The following is a 17,734-nucleotide window of genomic DNA, read 5'->3' as shown; positions in this document are numbered from 1 at the left end:
TATTATTTACTTCAAGATTTTACTCGACTAAGAATCTTTAGGGATGATATCGTGCTACCATCTTCCCACGATAATATTATTGAATAATTTTTAAATTACAGTAAAAATGCTTAGAAAACCATGTATTTCTGTAGTAAAAGTAAACCCTTACCTATGGAAAATTTACAAATATAAAAGTAGATATAATTCAGTTAAATTTTTTCTATATGGAAAACATTCTAATAAAATTAATTTTATAATTCGTAAATAATTTAGTCAAACGTTATTCAATTGTTCTAAATATTATTTAGTTCCATAATAAAGATATAGTTAATATGTGGCTAAAAGGTTCAGAAGAAAATGTATGAAGTCTTTAAAATAACATTTTAACATTTAGTCCGATAAATATGGTTTTAAGATTTTCGCTGAATAATTTTAATTAATTTCAAAGATATTTGAGCAATTAAAAATTCCACATAAATCAATAAGAAAAGGTTGCCACCATTTCACGATCAAAAATAATTAAAAGTGAAATTAAACGGATTAAAAGTTGTCTAGATTATTGTGTACAATTTTTAATGATTCAAGAATATTTTTATTCAGTAAGTTGAGTTGAAGTTAGTTCAATATTAATATTTAATATATTTAATATTTGATATAATTAAAATGCAATATTTAATATTTGATATAATTAAAATGTAATATTTAATATATTTAATATTTGATATAATTAAAATGTAATATTTGATATAATTAAAATGTAATATTTGATATAATTAAAATTTGATATTTGATATAATTAAAATGTAATATTTAATATATTTGATATAATTAAAATATAATATTTAATATATTAAATATTTAATATAGTTAAAATTTAATATTTAATATAATTAAAATTTAATATTTGATATAATTAAAATTTATTATTTTATATAATTAAAATATAATATTTGATATAATTAAAATGTAATATTTGATATAATTAAAATGTAATATTTGATATAATTAAAATGTAATATTTGATATAATTAAAATGTAATATTTGATATAATTAAAATGTAATATTTGATATAATTAAAATGTAATATTTGATATAATTAAAATGTAATATTTGATATAATTAAAATGTAATATTTGATATAATTAAAATGTAATATTTGATATAATTAAAATGTAATATTTGATATAATTAAAATGTAATATTTGATATAATTAAAATGTAATATTTGATATAATTAAAATTTAATATTTGATATAATTAAAATTTAATATTTGATATAATTAAAATTTAATATTTGATATAATTAAAATGTAATATTTGATATAATTAAAATTTAATATTTGATATAATTAAAATGTAATATTTGATATAATTAAAATGTAATATTTGATATAATTAAAATGTAATATTTGATATAATTAAAATTTAATATTTGATATAATTAAAATGTAATATTTGATATAGTTAAAAATTAATATTTAACATAATTAAAATTTAATATGGTTAATATTTTATATTTAACATGTGTAATAATTCATATTTAAAATGTTTAATATTTTATATTTAACAAGTTTAATATTTTATAATTCACACGTGTAATATTTCATATTTAACATGTTTAATATTTTATATTTAACAAGTTTAATATTTTATATTTCACACGTGTAATATTTCATATTTAACATGTTTAATATTTTATATTTAACATGTTTAATATTTAACATGTTTAATATTTTATATTTAACATGTTTAATATTTAGCATGTTTATTAAAGTTAATATCTTCTATTTAAATGATTCTATTTAATATAGTTAATATCTTCTATTTAAAAGATTCTATTTAATAGAGTTAATATCTTCTATTTAAAAGATTCTATTTAATAGAGTTAATATCTTCTATTTAATAGATTCTATTTAATAGAGTTAATATCTTCTATTTAAAAGAATTAATATCTTATATTTAATAGAGTTAATATTTTATATTTTACATTCAATATATATTAGATTTTAGATTTGTTTATATTTAATATTATAATATCAGAAATTTAAATATTTAAATCGCTCTACGTTTTAACAAAAGTCTATAATTGGAATATTTTGGAGGGAAGAAGTAACGAGCAAACTAGTTATTTTAAAAATGCCCATAGTTCCTATAAGCTCGAACCAGTCGCCAAAAACTGTGTCAATATCTCATTAAACGTATTTCATTGTTTAAAATAGCGATCTGTACGTTCTCTATTAACGGAAAATTTCCTATTGTTTTCAGCATGAGCACAATGGAAGGCTGTGGAAAGTTCATAAAATACGCCGTCTTCGTCGTTAATTTCGTCATCTTCGTGAGTGACAAACCCTCTTTATAATTTATTAATCCAAAAAAAAACCAACCTAGCGTAAGCCGACACTTCTGCCAATCCCGTCGTGAAGGGGTAAAGTCAGCCTGTATTTGAAGAGTGAAGCCTCCATCAGTCGCGTCGTAATCGCGGGGATGCGAAAAAAGCGCGGGAGTATTAACGCGACGAACCACTAGAGGCGCTCGCGTCGCGGCTCAACAAAAGAGGGTATTCTACACGCCTGACTAAATGTACGTGCGCGCTTTCGGCCAAACTTCTGTTGCTCCCTCCAACTTTTTTTTCCTATTGCCCTCCCATTGCCGAGGTCTCGAGATTGCAGTACGGCTGTTCATTTAATAAACGAGCTCTAGCGTTCCTCTGTGCAGGAGATTTCTCGAAAAACACGCGTGAGCTAAGCCTAAAAAAGGAAACCATATAAAACGCGTTCGAATCCATTTTCAAAGCGAGCCCGTTGCCGATTGAAATATTCCGTAATCACTGCTGTGGTAAGATGTCTCTCGATATTAGTTTTAAACCCCGCTCCAGCTCCGTTATCAAAACAATGTTTACGTTAATCTAAAGCCAGTAAGCTCGACTAGTTTCCCTTCCAAATTTTGTTGATTTAAGATTTGCTTATGCAACTAGGAATAATCTATACTGTATACGCGTTTGTCACTACTTCCGGTATTTTTGTAACTACAGCTGAGAGTTCTTTGTGGTTCAATAACCCATATCTGCCCCCTCGGAAGGATAAACGAGGTTCGCAAAACCCGCCTAGTAACTTTCGACCAAGGCTTATTTATTTAAAAAAAATAATACTACGCGTCCCGTTAACCTGATTTATCAAACAGCGCGCTTTTTAATCAGTGATGCCAGATTGAGGAAAATTTCCCACATCTAGGGAAATTTTTACACCTTAAAACGGGTAAAAAGAGAAATCCGACCAAAAATTATCAAAATATAGGGAAATTCGAGGGGAATAATTATTTTATTCAAAGCTAACATAAAAAATGGCCTGGTTGGAAAGGAAAATTCCATTTTCGCGACCTGGCATCACTGGTTTTAAACTTAGGGGGGCGTCCAATTTTGTCGTCTGCTATGATGGACCAAGGCCTCGGATATATTCGTTGATTAATGACAAAATCAATAATAATTTTAAATATTCTTGAACTTAGCTTTAGTTCCCATATTAATTACCGTGCACATTAAAAATAACAATCAGTCTTATTAGGCCTCGGTTCACGCTAAAATTAATAATTAGATTATCGTCGAGGCCTTGGCACACACTAAAACTAAGAACTAGCTCTATGCTAGGCCTTGGTGCACACTGTAACTAAGAATTAACTGGTCTTCTAAACCTTAAAGCACACTATAAGTAAGAATTAACTGGTCTTCTAGGCCTTATCGTAGAATTTGCTCGTCGTGTAGGCCCTAGTGCACACTATGACTAAGAATTAACTGGTCTTCTAGGCGTTATTGCAGAATTTATTCGTCTTGTTGGCCTTAATGCACACTCTAACTAAGAATTAGCTCTTATTACTGTGTAGGTCTAGGCGCACTGCAAAGATAAGATTTAGCACGTTAATTAGAAGCCGCTTAGCTGACTTTTAAATATAAATATTTCTAAAGGACAACATGGGTGCAAGTTATGAAACGAATTAGAGGCATAATAATAACGCGATAAAAAAAAATCCCGAATTTCAAGTTTATCAAGGATACCGGTTCCAAATAACAATTCCTACTTCGGCCACGAATCGACCTTGGAAATCACGATTTACAGTTTGGAAAATATTTTGACCAACAGACGGCGCCAAAAGGGAGAGGGGGAAGGCAGGTTGTTTTTAATTTATCCCTCTTTCCGAAATCTACGGCAACGGTAGACCCAGTGAACCACAATTTTTAAGAAATACAACGACCTTGATCGCGTCTATTCTTAACAAAGGACTGCTTTCAAGAGAATTTAAACGAACCATTAGACTTGTTAGTTTACGCGGCTAAACATGGGCGCTGATATTTTGCTAATATGACCTTCGTGAATAGAATATTTTTCAAAATATAGGAATATTAGAATAGAATAAAAACACAACATAGAGATATCGTTGTTTCACCACATTCCAGGGTTTGTAATATAAAAGTTAGCCGATAAATGGGTGGGATTTCGATATCGTATCTACATATTTCAAATCTGGAAAAAACCTTCGATCTTTATACTCTAAAGAGAGAAAGCACTGTTGGGTGATTGTAGGAATATGGAAGACATTTTCCATAATCACCACCTACAATCACTGTTACCTTTGACCACTACCAAAGGCGGGGATAGTCCGCTAAATAAAGTTGGGTGAAATTTATTGTCTGCCACTAATACGAAGTAAGAGCTTGAAAGGGATCGTAAATAAATTAATATTTTCAATCAAATATTTCCCCCCCAATAGTCCTTTAAATATAAGATCATTCATAGCAGATTATAGAGTTTGTGCTGCCGCGACTGGACATATAACAGGTTTGTCTATGGTTTCTGTTTATACTGCCAAAGCTGAGAATTTTCTATGCATAGATCTGGCAGCATTTTTCAACAGGGGGGCCAGACAGTCGGAGAGGAGTTTATTTAAGCGCCAATTGAATTTCAAGTAACCGTACTTCAACCACCGTCATTTGTAATGACTCCCGCTTCTACCTTAAAAAGATCATGGCAACACTGTTTCAAAAGATAGATTTAACAACTAGGGACTAACGGTTGTACAGAAAATAGCTAATTTGTCTATATAAATTAACAAAGTCCGTAAGTTGTAAGATAATTTTTTATCAGTGGGTGCTCTTAATTGAAAATTTCGTCTTTAAAAATACGGAAGAGGACTAAGGCCATCTATTGAGCAGATAATGAAGTTACTTGGATGCTTATTAATGTTTAATGCCAACCGCTAGTTGTCTCAGGTAACATTGCCTTCGAGTATAAGCTGGTTTCTTTTCGCTTATTCCGGGATTTCGGAGTAGGGTAAGAAGAGCAAGGCTTTGACGTCATTTACTCCGATTCTGTGGTGGCGAATAGTTTTGAGTCGGAGTAAAAACGTTTTTCCAAAATGGCTGCCCGTGGCCTTTTAATAATAATAATAATAATAATAATAATAAGTTAGGCTAATACCCAAGGCATCACCTTAGGCCTAAGTCATCATGCTACTTTTGAAGCCTTTAATTCAGGTGGCCGGGTTACAATGCGTAGGAGGGTGGTGGCAAGCCCTACATGCCACGCTAGCCAACTGTACAGCTCCCTACACCAACTATTTCCGTTAACCTCTACAAGTTTTTTATAGAAGGGGAAAACGAAGAGCTCGGGGCTAGCAGACGACAAAATCCGATTTACCCTCTTGACACCTCCTTTTGAGGAGTAAATAGAGTAGACGAATAGTTTATGGTGTAGAGTAATTATCATCCCCGGAACAGGCGAATGAAACATTTTAGGGTTAAAAGTAGTGTTGTAAGTTGGAAAATGACCGATGCCTTTTTCCGGAAAATTTTCCGTATTTTTCCGTGAAAAATAAAAAAAGTTTTCATTCCATGATTAGTCTAATATATTGTTTGAAAATTTAAATAAAGCGGCATTTTCGCCTCATTTTTTCGAATCTGAAAGTAAAACTAAACCTCTAGACTGATTAACAATGTAGCACAATTAATGTTTTGTAGTATATTTACTGATATTAGACATTTTTTATCGATAAATAGTTAAAAACCCTTAAAAAGTAATTTATGTTTTAATTTTTTATTTTTCCGATTTGCGGAAAATTTTTCCGCAATTCGGAAATTTTTCCGCATTTTACTTTTCCGGAAAATTAACAACACTAGTTAAAAGAGTACACTTTTAGTCCGAGAACATAGTGGTGAGCAAGAAAATCGTACGTAGCCCATATTTTGGCTCTAAACTAGACCTTGTAAATTGATAGCAGCGAACAACCTGGCTTTAGTTAGCGATGACTCAAGCTAGTAAGTGTGCCCCCGCCCTTGACTTGCCCTCTCCTTTCAGAGCCCCACCGCGCCCCCCCCCCCCTCCGGTGCTTCAGTACTTTTGGCGACGGAGCCTCTCAGCCAGCAGTGAGAGATAACGGGAAGTGGAAAACGCATTGTACAGTTTTTGCGCTTTGAGGATGGATTTCATTTAAAGGACGCATGGACGGCAACTGTTCGCTTTTACCAGTCGTGAAATACAGAGACAAAATATGTGTTGCACGTTCGTCAAAATTTTCATCTTTATAACGTCCACTTTGGGTGTAAGTTGTCACTTCACTAACTTATCTAGAGACCGTAACGTACGTGACCAACCTGTTTGTTATGGTTCTTTATCGCGAACGTCACCTTGTAGTTAAGTCAAAGGGTTAAGGGGTAATTATCTAACTGTAGCCGAATATCTAGTAAGGGTACGGCGCTTCATCGCATCGCCAGACATACTAATAACAAGGAGCCTTATGCGGCGATGGAGTATGTCTGTCTGTTATTGATCGACGATCAGAATTTTATACTATGTCTCTTAACGAGATAAATATTTATCTAGGACGCGAAAAATGAAACGTGTATTTCCTCAGGCACAGGCTGTTGACAAGTCGACTAACGATGTAAAATGTAAATATTACATTCCGTAAGGATATTTATAAACCATTTTCTCTAAATTAGTTTTAAATTCGGTTTACTTAAAGCCACCTAGCTAATTAGTTTTGGTTATGATCATGTAAAGTATTTTGAAAAATCAATGGTAGTTTGTAAAGTTACATGTATCAAGCGAATAAATTTAGCAATAATTAGAGAGGGTCGCAAATTTTTTACCAGAATCTAAATTATTAATTATTTTAAAGCAAGTGGCGGCTCGACGTGAAGTAGCTCTTTTTACAATAGATGTCGCTAGCGTCGAAATCAAAAAGGCGGTACTTATAGGTACCCCTCACGTTTATTGGATCGTTTGTAAATTGGCCAATAACATAAATTACGGCAATTATAACCCATATTTTTACATAGGATATATAATTTAGGTTAAAGTTCACTAAATAGAGTATAAGTTGTCTAGCTATAATACTCTACAATGGCTTCCTTTGTCATAAATAGATGGCACCACGCTCTCCAGTAAAGTTTGCTTTTAGATGAATCGGATAGATTCATGACCATACTCTAATCAAAGAGTATAAAAACTACGTAACCTAGAGATATAATGACGGTCGAAAGCAGTAAAGGAAGTTGTAGCAACCGGAGGGGGGAAGGCACTCAGTGAATTTGCACTTCAAATTTCGGTACCGCAGCGCCACTACGGCAGTATTTAGTACAATAAATAATAAAACCGGAGAAAAATGGCAGTTACGGTGTTGCGGAGGTGCTAAATTTGGCATTTTGGATATTTAATTGTCTAATATCTGTCAATTCAAAAAAGTGACAGTAATTAGTTACTGGTTCGTGATTTTTTTAGTTAGAATTTGTGGATTCGTTGTTTCGGTGTTTATTTTCAAAAAGTGAAGAATAAGGCGTTTGTTCTCTAACGTTGCCAAATCCTAAAGGTAACCAATTCCTTAAGGAATTTTCAAGAATGTTGAACTAAATCAAAATGATTGCCACTTAAAACTGCCGTAGTGGCGCTGCGGTACCGAAATTTGAAGTGCAAATTCACTGAGTGACTTCCCCCCCCCCCGGTTGCTACAACTTCCTTTACTGCTTTCGACCGTCATTATATCTCTAGGTTACGTAGTTTTTATACTCTTTGCTCTAATAACAGGGGTCTTTTCATAATACAGGTGGAAATGATAGAGCCGCCACTTGCTTTAAGTTAAATTAGTGACATAATGGGAATATAACATCAACGCATTCTTTATGGAAGACATAGGTAAAAGAATAAATAAATACTCGAAATATTGAAAGAAATTAAATATTTTGATGGTTTATGGTGCTATTATGATTCCATTAAATATTTGTGCCGTAATTTAGGGGTGGGTGTTTTGCCAATTTGTGTTCTTCGTTGCGAGTGGGAGCAAATTGATGGTTTGGCGTCATTTGCGAACAGCCCCATTAAAAGACGAATACTTCTCCGTAAGACAGGTCTAATTTACTTCTGGTACGGTGTGTTTTCAGCTGGGAGGATTGGTGATATGCGGCGTCGGCATCTACACGCTGGCCGACAAGGGCAACATGGAGAAGTTGTTGGACACCAACTTGTACGTCAGCACGGCGGCCATCTTGGTGTCCATGGGTGGAGTCATCGCCATCATCTCTTTCCTGGGCTGCTGCGGCGCCCTCAAGGAAGTCAAGTGTCTCCTCTTAACGGTAATTAGAAATCCCCCGCACCCACGCCAGCTAATAATCCTTAGAAAAAGCAAGTTGCAATTCTCATTGGACGTTTTACATTTACAGTTCTTCATCATTCTAATGATAATTTTCGTCATTCTTTTGGTTGGAGCTATTATGGGTTTCGTCTACAAAGATAGGGTAAGTCGAATTGACGTGAATGCGTTTTACCATTAGTCACGATATTCTGGGAAATTTACAGGGTTGGCGAAAAAAAAACACCATGGTTTATTATTTCAAACAAAAAATGCAAATATAATACTCCGCATTTTTTGTTCCAAAACGAAACTAAAACTTAACCATCACTTTTTGTCGTCTGCTACGTCGTCTTGCGAAGTAATGAGGGCTAGATATATGCAATTGGGGGATCTTAACTTTCATTTTGCACGTGAAAATCCGCGACCATGTTAGGGTATAACAAGTTGGCAAGCCAAAATATACCTCTCCTCGGAAGATTTGTCCCTAGTGGTATTAATTTCTCGAGATAACCCTTAAAGATATATCTCCGCAATTTAGAGTTAGTTGTTAAAAATATTAACCCATTTCTATCCCGCCCGGTATAAAATTTTTATTATAATTAAAATAATTGAGACGAAACGACCAATTTTAATTTATTCAGAATATCATAAGTTAAGTAGTTACAACAGTAAGTTAGACGTACTATAACAATGCACAATTGAATTAAACCCTTTTACAGAACAAGTTTATCAGTTAAATATAATACGAAGCAAATTTTAATGAAATAAATATCTACAGAGGCTTTTTGGAATTACTCGCTTACGAAATACTTGCCGCATCTTTAACGCTCATTTTATTTCAACACTCGCCCTTGATGAAGATACCGTAGATATCTGGTAGTGGACGACTCGTTCACTTCCTGTTGACGTTGTGACGCATACCACATGAAAAAGACCAATGCCGTCCAATTTCCAATATCATATAATGACTCGCACACCCAAGAAATCATTGACTGCGTTAGAAATCGTAGATATCCAAATATCCACACCAAATGTATTTACAAGAAGCAAAAACCTTACCATCAACAAAGCACAGAGAGCCACTTGACTAACCGCCACCTCTTAAAGCAATTAACGTTAAATTATCTCCTTTGAATTAACAGAACTATATATAGGTCGTTAAGAAAGTGGACCACCCACAGGGTCTACCCTTTAACCCTCTAATCTCGGCTGACTGCGCTAAAACAAGATTTAACCTTTAAAAAATACCAGATTAGGCCTTCATAAATTCATTAATAAAAAAAGACTTTATTACCTATTATGCTTACGATGCCTGTCTTAATTTCAGTGAATCTAAGCAGCTATCGGTGGTTCTGTGGTAGAGCGCTCGACTGCCAAGCCGAATGGTCTGGGTTCGAAACCTGGGTGGCGCATTTGTTTTTAATCAATAGAGAAACGCTAAATTAGAATTTCAATAATTTCAATTTCAATTCTATTTCAATTAAACCAAAATTTCGTACTCTATTAAATACGCTTCCGATAAAGCTGAAGGTCTAATTTTCAATAAGGCGTAACAAGTGTCGGTGGTTCTGTGGTAGAACGTCCGCCTGTCAATCAGGAGGTCTCGGGTTCAAATCCCGCCCGATGCGATCGCAAATTGATACTAAGACGAATACCGTGTACAACTGGTGGAAACCCTGCCATTGGACGTTGAGAGGTAGCATTACACTCAGCACTCGGTCCGTCCCAAAGTCATTAAGAAGAAGTTGGAGAGAAAACGCCCATATAAACACAACAGACTCAACATGCGCATCCATCAGAACACAAACACAACAAATTCAACACTTACAACCTACGCATAAACATTACAAAAACCGTAATACACCAAACCGTCACGACGGTGAGCGAAAAAATACCATCCAAACCGAACCGCAAATGCATCCGTTAACGCTTACCGTCACACGGTGGTTTTGCCAACCCTTTGAGAAACTGCGTACGCAGTGATTACACTTTGCACCGAAAATGCGAACGCGTTCGCAGTCCTGACAGACAGACACACCCACAGACCCACCCACAGACCCACCCACAGACCCACCCACAGACCCACCCACAGACCCACCCACAGACCCACAGACAGACACGGTCGTTGTATAACCCCTCCTAGGGGACTTTGTCCCCTCGGAGAGGTAACAAGTTGGCAAGCCAAAATAAACCTCTCCTCGGAAGCATTGTCCCTAGTGGTAATAATTTCTCGAGATGACCCTCTAAGTTATATCTCCCCAATTCAGAGTTATTTACTAATAACGTAATCCCGGTTCAATCCCGCCCGGTATAAAATTTTAATTTGAATTAAAATAATTGAGACGAAACAACCGAGATTAATTTATTCAGAATATTATAAATTAAGTAGTTACAACAGTGAGTTAGACGTACTAAAACAATGCACAATTGACTTTAACCCTATTTACGGTACAAGTTTAGCAGTTAAAAATAATACGAAGCCAATTTTAATGAAAGAAATATCTACAGAGGGTATTTGTATTTTTGTCGCTTACGAAATACTTGCCGCATAGTTAACGCTCATTTTATTTCAACTATCGCCCGATCAAGATACCGTAGATATCTGGTAGTGGACGACTCGTAGACTGTCGGAACCTGTTGACGTTGTGACACATACCGCATGAAAAAGACCAAAACCGTCCAATTTCCCATATCATATAATGACTCGCACACCCAGGATATCAATGACTGCATTAGGAATCGTAGATATCCAAATATCCACACCAACAAAAAACTTATTAACAAGAAGGGAAAAACTTACCATTCACAAAGCACAGAAAGCCACTTGACTAAACGTATATCAATAAATGACCGTAGAGGGAATAGTTAGGGTTCTTTATAAATAAACACAAACGAACCCAATTGATGAACTGCATTAAACATCTTAATCAGCCGAGAAAACGTTTAAAATAAATTACGACCTAGTTGAAAACCAGACCAACTCGATATGTTGTTAATAAATGAATTATTAAGCTTGAAAACCAATACGCTAAACCTAATAGATAAGAATATACGACTGAAAAAAACTAAATAAATTACAAAAAACTAACGGGTTCTACCCTTTATCTTATCTGCTGACTGCGCTAAAACAAGATTTGACCATTAAATTTTTTGAAAATGCGACGTATACACTTTGAAGGTTCCGTCAAAAATTATCCTTTCCCAAACGTAAAGGTTCTCAAAACATTAATACACAAAAAATAAGTAAAAAGGTTCCTCCAAAAAATGAACCATTTTGCGGAAGAAGTAAATAATTTTAAAAGAATAAAAGATAAAACAAATATACAACCGCAAAAATAAAACGTCAAATAATAGAAGAAACAATCTTAAACTCCATTCATTAAAAAAACACTAAACAAAAGTACCAAATTGAAATAAAGCAACTTATTATATTAAACAAGATTAAGTCTTTATAATTTTTTCGTAAAAAAACCACATTAGGCCTTCACAATTTCATTCGTAAAAAATTTCAGGACTTTGTTAACTATAATGCTTACAATGAGTGTCTTATTTGCAGTGTAGCTTGAAGTTATCGTTGGTTCTGTGGTAGAGTGCTCGACTGCCTAACTGAACGGCACGGGTTCGAAACCTGGGTGACGCATTTGTTTTTAATCAAATGAGAAATCGCTAAATTAGAATTTCTTCGATGCAATAATTTCAATTTCAATTCTATTTCAATTAAACCAAAATTTCGTACTCTATTAAATACGCTTCCGATAAAGCTGAAGGTCTAATTTTCAATAAGGCGTAACAAGTGTCGGTGGTTCTGTGGTAGAACGTCCGCCTGTCAATCAGGAGGTCTCGGGTTCAAATCCCGCCCGATGCGATCGCAAATTGATACTAAGACGAATACCGTGTACAACTGGTGGAAACCCTGCCATTGAACGTTGAGAGGTAGCATTACACTCAGCACTCGGTCCGTCCCAAAGTCATTAAGAAGAAGTTGGAGAGAAAACGCCCATATAAACACAACAGACTCAACATGCACATCCATCAGAACACAAACACAACAAATTCAACACTCACAACCTACGCATAAACATTACAAAAACGTAATACACCAAACCGTCACGACGGTGAGCGAAAAAACACCATCCAACCCAAACCGCAAATGCATCCGTTAACGCTCACCGTCGCACGGTGGTTTTGCCAACCCTTTGAGAAACTGCGTACGCAGTGATTACACTTTGCACCGAAAATGCGAACGCGTTCGCAGTCCTGACAGACAGACACACCCACCCACAGACCCACACACAGACCCACCCACAGACGAACCCACAGACCCACCCACAGACCCACCCACAGACCCACAGACAGACACGGTCGTTGTATAACCCCTCCTAGGGGACTTTGTCCCCTCGGAGAGGTAAAAACAGGTAAATAAGTCTGCTATACCTCACGATGTAAAGGTACTGTCACGCTCAAAAACCTGATTTTGAAATCGGGCAATTTGAGCATTTTCGAAGTAATGAGGGCTAGATATAAGCAATTTGAGTATAGGTAGTATTCACGAGAAGATGGCGGCCATTGCTCTAAGGTAGATAGTTATGGGGAAAAGGCGGATGACACTAGCCTTCCACTACAGCGATGATGACGTCACGAGAATACACCCTATTTTGAATTAGTGGTTTTATCCGGTTTTAAGTTTTAACCATACTGGATTTTTTAATAATAAAAACTGTTTTTGTGCCAACTCTGAAAATTTTCGTACACTCACCGAAAAATCCCAAATCCACGAACAAATCCGGCAATGGTTTTTTATTTATTTTTTAAATTATGGATTTTTAACCAAGCAACAAATTTCTCGAAAAAAAATCCACAAAGTTCATAAGAAAAATCCAAAACATCCAATAGGCGCTAGCATAAACTGTGTATGTCTTGTTCAACTTGTTAAAAGGTTCCGCGCGCTCATTGATATTTTAGCGTAAAAGGTTCGATCAATTTTTTTTTATTTTATGGAGCGAAATCACTCGAGCCCATTTACACTAAAATATCCAGACGCGCGCGGAATTTTTATTTTTAAAAAAAGTTGAACAAGACATAAATAGATTTTCGGCTAACGTATATTGAAATATTCACTAATCCACAAAAATATCCAAAACAAATCCCAGATAATATTCCTCAAATCCATAAAGTATTAGGAAGGTGCAATCAACGCGCGATTTACAACGTAAACGCAGAGGACACGGCTGATGTTGAGTCTAAAATAAATATTTATTTCGGCAGGTATCCGGTTATGTGAAAGATGGTTTGAGTGAAAGCATCAAGAAGTACGGCGACGACGACAAAATCATCAAAGAAGCCTGGGACGAAATGCAACGCGACGTAAGTCATCCCAAACACATCTCCCGAAAGATACGACAGGGTTGCCACAAGTCACGGGAAACTGGGAAAAGCGAGGGAATTTTAAGAATTGGTAAAATTTCGGGGAATTTAATTTTAACGTCTAAATTTTATGAAGGTGATTTAAAAGATTTAGGTTTATCAACGTTAAAGTATGTATATATTTTTAATTAGAATCATCACTTACTAAATTATACGCTAGAATGTAAAGAATGAATATTCGCGTCCGAAAACTATCGCTACGCCCCCTATGGTTCTCCATTGATGCCTAGATAGGTAGCGGTTTAAGCAGATTAGACCCCGACGCCGAACGTTTTTTTGCGCCGCCGCCGCCGCCGAAACATTTTGACGGTTTATAAATATTTTTAACAGGGCTACAAGATTTTCCGTTAATATCAGTCTCTTTGTATATTTAACAAAACTGTAGTTCTTTCTTTATTACATTTCAACAGGTATCCATACATCTACTTGGAATGCTTATCGCGGCAGATTTTCGTCTCGATGTGGCTGACGGTTTTTTGTGACGTCACTATGTTAACTTAACAAACAACAACGTGAGAGCGCGCGCAGACTATTTTTTATCTCGTAGGCGGGGCCAAAGCCATCAGAGTGATCTTACCATACGCGTTACGGAAGGATAAGCATTCCTGATTTCAATTATTACTTTGGTAATGCAAATAAAAGCCGCACCAAGTCGACGCCGCCGTTAAATTTTGGTTCTACGCCTCCGCCGACTTTTTTTGTCGGCGCACGCCAATCGTGCCGCCGCCACCGCCGCCGGTCAAAATTTCGCGGCGTCGCGGCCTAAAGCAGATGCTATTCGTAAATTTGACTTTAAAAATAATGATACTAGCATTTTATAACAAGATGGCACAATAGTAGCCTCTTCCTCCTAGCACTCTTGATTTTATCCCTTTGATTGAAAACCGTGGATAAGCACTGGCATAGGTAGATAGAGAGGACTAATACCAATCGAATGACGCCTGAATTAAATTTACATCGAGTGCCGTTAAAGATAATTCGTTGAATCCCGGTTACCTATACGCCGTAATTTCCAATCGGGGGCGAAATATCCCCCTTTGATTAGAACCGCGGCCCAGCACTGGCATAGGTAGATAGAGAGGACTAATACCAATCGAATGACGCCTGAATTAAATTTACATCGAGTGCCGTTAAAGATAATTCGTCAATTCCCGGGGACCCTTACGGGGCTATAGACTATACGGACCTATAGCTTCCACTGTATTATTAAGCTTCACCATCATCACCACCACCTCATACATCAGGAGCGAAAATAACACCATCTTCCTCTATACTAGAGTAAGATGCTAAAAATTGTCCCAACATAGTCATGCTCTTTAAGTATACATAAATACATTCTTGATATAAGTAAACTCATTAACATCTGATAAAAGTAAATTTAAAATTAATAGCCTTAAAAATGGTCAGGGAAAAGTCGGGATATTTCAGTCTGAAAATATTGTGGAAACCCTGCACGAGATATTGTTGTCCAAAAATTAAATTTTCCGTGTGAATTCAGTTGAAATGCTGCGGAATCATGAGCTACGAGAACTGGACGATGAACGCGGAATTCAAAACTGGCGGAGTCCCCGAGAGCTGTTGCAGAGACATCAAGACCGAAGACTGCACGAAAATCCCCAACGAAACGAATGCTTACTTGAATGTAAGTTTACCAATTCGAATTACTTAGAATCCCTTTGTGTTTTTTGAGCTAACGAAACGAAACGTCATTGACCTTACAGGGCTGCTACAGCATAGTTGAAGAGACCATCAAGAAACACGCTGGACCTTTGGCCGGAGTTGCTATTGCCATTGCTCTCATTTTGGTAAGTCAATTCGGAACTCTATCAACTCTTTTCTATTAAGTGTGTCAGTTAATTTACTGTTAGTCATGTGCGGATGACGTAAAATTAACGTCATACCCAAAATCATAAGCACTTGTCGGTGCTTCAAACTACTATAACTGACACAAACTAAACTGTCAGATTTACCATATTAATAATACGTAATCAGCTAGGCTAATACCCAAGGCTCGACCCAAGGCACCACCTTAGGCCTAAGTCATCAAGCGACTTTTAAAGCCATTAGGATTAGCTAAGTGTTGATTCAATTACTTACTACTACTAGAAGTCTATAATTACGCTCCATAATGCTGAAATAATAATAATAATCAGCTAAGCACTCAAAACACCAGCACCACCTTAGGTCTAAGTCAGATAGCGACTTATAATGCTTTTAATCAAAGAAGCAACAAACACAGCACCCCACACAAGGAGAACGCAACCTGTCAAAAGTCGTCGATTTTCTTGTGTACAGTTTCCATTGGTTAGACGCTTTAGCGCCTGCTGCCGTCGGAAGGGGAAAATACGGAAATTGTCTTTCCCCCCACCCGTAAAACGTTCAGCGTAAAGGCTCGTCCAATGAAATTTGTACACAACACTGCGTTCGCGTGTTTAAATGCTAGCTACGTTCTCCTTGTGTTTGTGGCTCCTAGGTGGCAAGCTCTTCCACGCGAGCCAACAGCTCGAGTTGTTCCTAGTTTTCACCTATTGCCACAAGCACTGATAAAATAAATAAAGCCTTTACGATAAAAATACGAAAATTATAAACCAATTTTCAGGCGTTGGTTATCACCTCGACACTTTGATGACGAGTCAACGAGCGTTTATTAGGCCGAATGATTTATATCGTTTTCCATTTGATTGCTCGACATTCGCTCCGAATCTGTCGCTCACGTCCTAGATATCGCCTCAATCGACTAGAGTAATACCTAAAACCTCAAATGAAAAATTCCATTAACATATTCCTGCGCTTTGTTGTTTTTCGTCTGCTAGTAATTTGAATTTTCGCGTCTTTGTCTGCCATTTTGCGAAAAAATCTCAAAGGAACACGCAAAATTTGCTCAGATCCCGATTTCGATCCGTTGATCTGTCGAAATCGGCAGATCGGTTTCTAGCGATCTCGGAGCCCCAGAGAGCGGGAAATGGAACACGCGAAACTTGATCGGAGCAGATCCGAATACGCAAATGGAACATAAAATATTGATCAGAGCGATTTAGAGCACTCGAGATCAGTCAAATGGAAAACGCTATTAATCTCAAGTTCACCAAAAATGGGTGGTCATTTCAGAAATGACGTAATTACATACTTATCTTAATATTCGGCAACCCTAAAGAGGTAAAAATCAAATGAATCATTGTGAATTTGTGTTGCAGATACTTGGAATGGTGTTTTCATGCGCGCTGTTCTTGATGATATGAGGAAGAACTCTTTGTTGTTGCATTTTTGGGCACTTTCTTTCAGCACCCGTCCATGACGCCATCTAGCGCCTTTTATAATAATAAAATATATATTAAGAAGAAAAAAGAATCAAAATTATTCGTCGCCATTTTAAAGAATACAAAAATCGGAGGTGCCTTGCTTACCCAAGTCGAAAATAATATACCTTGTGTACATATATTTCTCTATTTTTTATTTATATTTTGTACAGCGTATGATATATATTCTCGTCTACCTAAAAAATATTATATCCGACTAAAGAAATAAAAATTGTTAAAGCCGTACATTCCAGAGCCTTTTAAAGAAATAAAGATTAAAAAAATCGAGAATTCAACCGAAAGTTTTGAACATTTTCGTCCGCACATTGTTAATTGTTGAGAGATAAAAACAAACTTGTAAATAATGTTTCTCATCCGAAGTACGTATGTGTTAATTTTTTAATGTGTCTCATTT

At 35.8% G+C, this 17,734-nt stretch overlaps 1 protein-coding gene across 4 annotated transcripts in view; it reads left to right on the top strand.

Moving 5' to 3' along the window:
- The window catches only part of LOC149953702 (tetraspanin-9-like), a 40,329-nt gene extending 22,595 nt beyond the window's left edge, over positions 1-17,734 (top strand). Inside the window, exons 1-8 of one of the 4 annotated variants that reach the window (XM_090168910.1) lie at positions 2,438-2,818; positions 6,328-6,571; positions 8,409-8,600; positions 8,688-8,762; positions 13,865-13,963; positions 15,522-15,665; positions 15,745-15,828; positions 17,218-17,730. In XM_090168910.1, the coding sequence (XP_090025036.1) occupies positions 6,521-6,571; positions 8,409-8,600; positions 8,688-8,762; positions 13,865-13,963; positions 15,522-15,665; positions 15,745-15,828; positions 17,218-17,262 (690 nt within the window). In that variant the 5' untranslated portion in view covers positions 2,438-2,818; positions 6,328-6,520 and the 3' untranslated portion in view covers positions 17,263-17,730. Of the gene's footprint in view, positions 1-2,248; positions 2,319-2,437; positions 2,819-6,177; positions 6,572-8,408; positions 8,601-8,687; positions 8,763-13,864; positions 13,964-15,521; positions 15,666-15,744; positions 15,829-17,217 lie in introns of those variants that run through there. The other 3 variants (XM_090168908.1, XM_090168909.1, XM_090168912.1) reach the window with 3 other exon arrangements.

The sequence above is a fragment of the Leiobunum rupestre genome, chromosome 3 (genome assembly GCF_980474605.1).
Source record: "Leiobunum rupestre chromosome 3, qqLeiRupe1.1.hap1, whole genome shotgun sequence".
NCBI classification, from domain to species: Eukaryota; Metazoa; Arthropoda; class Arachnida; order Opiliones; family Sclerosomatidae; genus Leiobunum; species Leiobunum rupestre.
This window is presented reverse-complemented; position numbering and strand designations above follow the sequence as displayed.